At 39.1% G+C, this 5,665-nt stretch overlaps 1 protein-coding gene across 1 annotated transcript in view; it reads right to left on the reverse strand.

Moving 5' to 3' along the window:
- Positions 1-5,665, reverse strand: part of CCDC69 (coiled-coil domain containing 69) — a 56,868-nt gene that overhangs the window by 18,062 nt on the left and 33,141 nt on the right. The window contains 1 exon segment of the mRNA XM_006863947.1: positions 4,563-4,650. Within this exon segment, the coding sequence (XP_006864009.1) occupies positions 4,563-4,650 (88 nt within the window).

Raw genomic sequence — 5,665 nt, forward strand, 5'->3', positions numbered from 1 at the left:
CACTGGAGGCACTCATCTATGAAAAAAAAATTGGAAGACAGCTACTTAGCCAACTGACTGGAAGAGATCCATATTCGTGCCCACTCCAAAGAGAGGTGACCCAATGAAATATGGAAATCATCAGGCAATACCACTAATATCACAAGGAAGTGCAATTTTGCAAAAGATAATAAAAAAAATGGCTGCAACTGTACATTAACAGAAAACTGATAGAGGGTTCAAGCCAGATTCAAAAGAGGGCATGGAACGAGGGGTATCATTGCTGATGTCAGATGGATTTTGGATGAAAGTAGAGAATATTAGAAAGATGTTTACCTGTGATTTATTAACTATTCAAAGGCTTTCAATTGTGTGGATCATGACAAGCTATGGATAGCATTGTGGAAAATGAGTATTCTGGAATGCTTCATTGTGCTCATGGAGAACCTGTACATAGACCAAGAGACAGTTGTTCGAACAGAACATGGGAACACTGAATGGTTTAAAATGCCAAGGTTGTGTTCTTTCACTATACTTATCCAATCTGTATACTGAGCACATAATCCAAGAAGCTGGATTATATGAAGAAAAACATGGTGTCAGGATTGGAGGAACACTCATTAACAACCTGCGAGGTACAGGTGATTCAACCTTGTTTGCTGAAAGCAAAAAGGAATTAAAATAAATACTGATGAAGATCAAAGATCACAGCCTTCTTTATGGTTTGCACCTCTATGTAAAGAAAACAGAAATCCTTACTACTGGACCAATAAATAACATCCATCTAAATGGAGAAAAGACTGAACTTGTCAAAGACTGCATTTTGCTTTGATCAACCATCAACACTCATGGAAGCAGCAGTCAGGAAGTCAAATGTCGTACTTCATTAGGCATATCTGCGGCACAAGACCTCTTTAAAGTGTTCAAGAGTGAAGATGTCAGTTTGAGGACTAAGGTGTGCTTTACCCAAGTCATGGTATTTTCAATAACCTCATATGCATGTGAAAGTTGGAAAGTGAATAATAAAGACAGTAAAAGAATTGATGCATTTGAGTTATGGTGTTGGAGGAAAATATTAAAAGTACCATGGACTGCCAAAAGAACAAACAAATCTGTGTTGGAAGAAATATAGCCAGAATACACGTTGGAGGCCAGGATGACATGACTTCATCTCTCATACTTCGGACATATTGTCAGAAGGGACCAGTCCCCGGAGGATATCATGTTTAGTAAAATGTAGAGTTGGAGAAAAAGAGGAAGACCCCTTTCGAGACGGATTGAGTTCAGATTCAGCAACGATTGTGAGGTTGGCACAGGACAGGGCAGTATTTCGTTCTACTGCATAGGGCTGCTATGAGTCAGTACTAACTCGATGGCACATAACAACAACAACATTTAAAAAAATACCATGTCATCATTCAAAAACAAAACCAAAGAAATGATAAGCAAAATGTCATCCTATATGGGAATCCACTGTTAGTCTCTCCCAGTTATCTGTATCTTCCTTCAAAAGCAAAAGCAAATAAACCCAAACCAACCAAATCAAAACAAATTCATTGCCATTGAGCTGGTTCCAATTCCAAGAGTCCCTATATGGCAGAGTAGAACTGCTCCATAAGGTTTCTCAGTCTGTCAGTCGTTACGGGAGCAGACAGTGTCTTTCTCTCATGGAGTGGCTGGTGGGTTTGAACCGCCACCTTGCAGTCAGCAGCCCCCAAACAACCCACAGCACCACAAAGTGTCCTTGTTTTTGTTGTTGTTAACTCCCTTCAAACAAAACCACCCCCATATATTCTTGTCCATGCTATACTTTGATTAACTCATTTGATAAACACGTATGCAGCATCTGATATGTGCCAAACAATTTTAAAACAGAAAGAATTCTGATTGATAAGGAAGAACTCTAGACAGGGCAATCCCTTACCCTTTAGGGTTTTAATAGTAGAAATCGCTTTCTGATTGATATACTTTATTTATAATGCTAAAAATCATGTCAAAGCAGGGCTGGAGAATGAAGCTGCTTCTCCTTTAAGAAAGGGGATGTGGATTTTAAAGATACAAAAACTGATGTAAGGCTCAAGAATGTTAAGTGAGTAGCCCAGTTTAACAACGTATTAGAATAAAAACCGAGGCTGCCAAATTCCCAGGCAAGGACTTTAATTCCATTTCAAAACAAACTGTGCTAATGTTTCAATATGTGTCAAGATTCTTAAAATTGTTCAGATCTTTGTTCTAATGACTCAATTTCTGGGACTCTTAAGGACTGAATGTGAAATGTGGATACATCTTTATGCAAAAGGTGTTTACTGCAATGCTATTTCTACTAGCTAAAATCCAGATGCCTATTTTTATGGCAAATAAGAAAAAATTGGTAAGCTATGGAGTATATTAACCATTTTAGTAATAACAATTACTTGGGGACAGGTTACATACAATGTTAATGGAAAAAAGAACAGGATATAACACTTTATACATAAAATAACTGTAACTGTTTTCTTAAAAGATAACTCTGGGAAAATGTCCTGCATACACTGGTGAATAAATGAAAAACTGTTATTGTGTTCTGGAGGTCAACTCCAATAGCCTTGAAAATATATACAACCTCTACCACACCAATTCAACTAGGTTGTTATTCCAAAGAAAAATCATAATCATGGCGAAGATTTAACAAAATGGAGTTTACTGTAGTAATATTATTGCTATCATAAACAATGTGTCAAAAGGTTTAAAATTACCTCAAAGTCTAGCCAAAGAGGCTCAGTTAAATAAATCAGGGAACATACATAAATACTAAGGAACCCTGGTAGCATAGTGGCTTATAAGCTGGGTTACTAACCTCAAGGTCAGCAGTTCAAATCTACCAGTTTGTTCAGCAGAAGAAAGATGAGGCTTTCTGTTCCTGTAAAGATTTACAGCCTCGGAAACCCTATACAGGGTCTCTATGCCATGTAATTATTAAATCTCTAATTAATAGAAGAGTTTATTGACAAGATGTTCGTGCAATTCAAAGTGAAAACAAACAATCAAAAAACCCAACCCAATCTACCTTCCTTCCAAAGTACAAGGGGAATCTAAAACGTTCATGGAGAAAATTCTAATTTTTCAATGGTATTCTTCCATGAACTTTTTAAAAGTGCTCCTGTGTAGATAAAGAAGAAACTAAAAAGTTTTAAGAAAACAAGAAGAACCCTGGTAGTGCAGTGGATTATGAATTGGGCTGTTAACCACAAGGTCAGCAGTTCAAATTCACCAGTTGCTCTGTAGGAGGATAATGATGCTTCCTGCACCTACAAAGATTTACAGCCTTGTGACCCCTATATAGGGTCACTATGAGTCGGAACTGACTAGATGATGCACAAGCACAAACACAACCACCACCACCTCCAAGAAGACAATAGCGTAGTGGCTCTGAAGGATAAACACTGGACTGTAAACCACAAGGTCGGTGGTTTGAGCCCACCAGCTGCTCCATGGGAGAACGATAAAGTTTTCTACTCCCATAAAGATTTAAAAAGTCTTGGAAACCTTATACAGGGTCTCTGTGATTTAGAACTGACTTAGCATGTAGCAACAACAACAATAAGAAAACAGTATATATGGACACAACAATAGACGCAAACATGAAGCTAGCGCAGACCTAGGCAGTGCTTTGGTTTGTTATACATAAGGTTGACATGAGTCAGAGCCAACTCGATGACAACCAACAGTCGCAACAACAAAAACTTTATCAAAAAGATAACAGTGGCTATCTGTGCAGAATTACACATGATTTTAATTTTCTCAATCATAAACTAATAAGTGCTAATAATTATTTTCTACATGCCAGCTACTGTCTACACATCCACCCATCCACCCACATTAATTAAATCATTTAGTACCCTAAGGACTCTTTGAGGAAGGTTAAACAACTCTTTGAAGGTTTACACACACAGCTGACAAGTGGTAAAGCTCAGATTCAAACCCAGCAACCTTGGTTCTAGAGTCTGAGATCGTAACCGTTATGCAATAATTTTTAAAAAAATTTATAGAATTTAACATTCATGTGATGACTATATTTGGTGATATTAGAAACAGTGATTTTAAAAACAATTCTCCTAACCATAAAATTTAAGAACTGTCATCATTACATAGAAGGAACTATTTGTCTGTTGTTAAATCCTATCACGTCAGCTCTGACTCATAGTGACCCTGTATACGGTTTCTGAGGAGCTGTTGGTGGATTTGAACTGCTAATCTTGCAGTTAACAGTCCAGTGCTTATTCTACAGCACCACATCAGGACTTTATCTGTCTAGGTTTTCCAAATGTCTTTTGATGAATATAAACTGCTTTCAAAATACAGAGAAAAAGATCTTTCAAATCTGGCAAAACAAAGCATTGTGCGAAACCTGTAGAGTCATGCCCCATCACCTTTCTGGAGAAAGGTTGAAGACTCTGTAGACGCCAGCTCTGATGCAGCCAACTGCTTGTGCCTCATAGTCGGAGAGCAGGGCCAGTAGGAGGCCCTATGTGGACTCTGCAGGTGAGCCCAGAAGGAGACCTCACCCCCAGTCACCTCCCTTATTGAAGTAACTTTGTCCTTACCTCGCAGGGCTTCCTCATGCTCTTCCCCAAGGACTAGTCGTTGCTCAGCCAGTTTCTCTTGAAGCTCCAGCTCCCTTTCCTTCGCCACCTGGGGATGGGTCCAGGATAAAGTCACTCACCCACTCACTCATCCCTGGAGCTCTGTGGAACTTGGTGATGAGATTCCCAGCCCCTCAGCTGAGTGATGGGAAGTGATACAGGTACAAGACTTCCAAGAGTAGAGGATTCTGCTATTTTCAGGGTTTAGAAGGAGTTTTAAGAGAATCATCAGGTGGAAAAGGACCTTAGTAGTCTTCTAGTTCTACTGCTATTTTCTCTGTTTGCAGACAATGAATGAAAGCTCCTTAAACTCTCAAGGTTGCTGACTCTCACCATGCATAGGGCTTACTGTTACAAGCAGACTCTTTGGCCTCTACCATTAAGTTTTTGTTCTGTCCTCTGGGACCACACAGAATCATCTCTTCCTCAACCCAGGCAGTTCTCAGAGATCTGAGCACAGTAGCTGTGTCCCCAAAATTATGCTTCTATATGCTGAACATGCCCAGACATTTTCACAGTTCCCCACTTGAGACGTAAGGGTACAACTCACGGGCACACCCAGAGACCAGGCACAATTTTAAGGGGGTTCTAGTCCCAGTCTGCCACTGAGTACCTGTGTACCTTGGATCACCTCTTCCCCTGTTAAAAATGAAACAAAACAACCCACTGCTGTTAAGACAGTGTGATTTATAGCAATCCTATAGGACAGAATAGAATTGCCCCATAAGGTTTTCAAGGCTGTAAATCTTTAAGGAACTTGAAAGCCACATCTTTCTCCCATGAAGCGATTGGTAGGTTTGAAACAACCGACCTTGTGATTAGCAGTTAAGTGCCTTACCCATGACATCACCAGAGTCTTTGTGCCCTTTTCCTGCAGTGATACTTAACTTTATATGTCAAGTTGGGTGAAGTGATTGTTGCCAGGTGTTTGGCCAAACACTAGTCTCGTTGTTGTTATGGGTAGACATGTGATAAATCAGTGGGCTTTAAGTAAAGCAGATTGCCTAATATAATATAATATAATATAATATAATATAATATAATATAATATAATATATTATAAT

Source organism: Chrysochloris asiatica, unplaced genomic scaffold, assembly GCF_000296735.1.
Source record: "Chrysochloris asiatica unplaced genomic scaffold, ChrAsi1.0 scaffold00057, whole genome shotgun sequence".
Lineage (NCBI taxonomy): Eukaryota > Metazoa > Chordata > Mammalia > Afrosoricida > Chrysochloridae > Chrysochloris > Chrysochloris asiatica.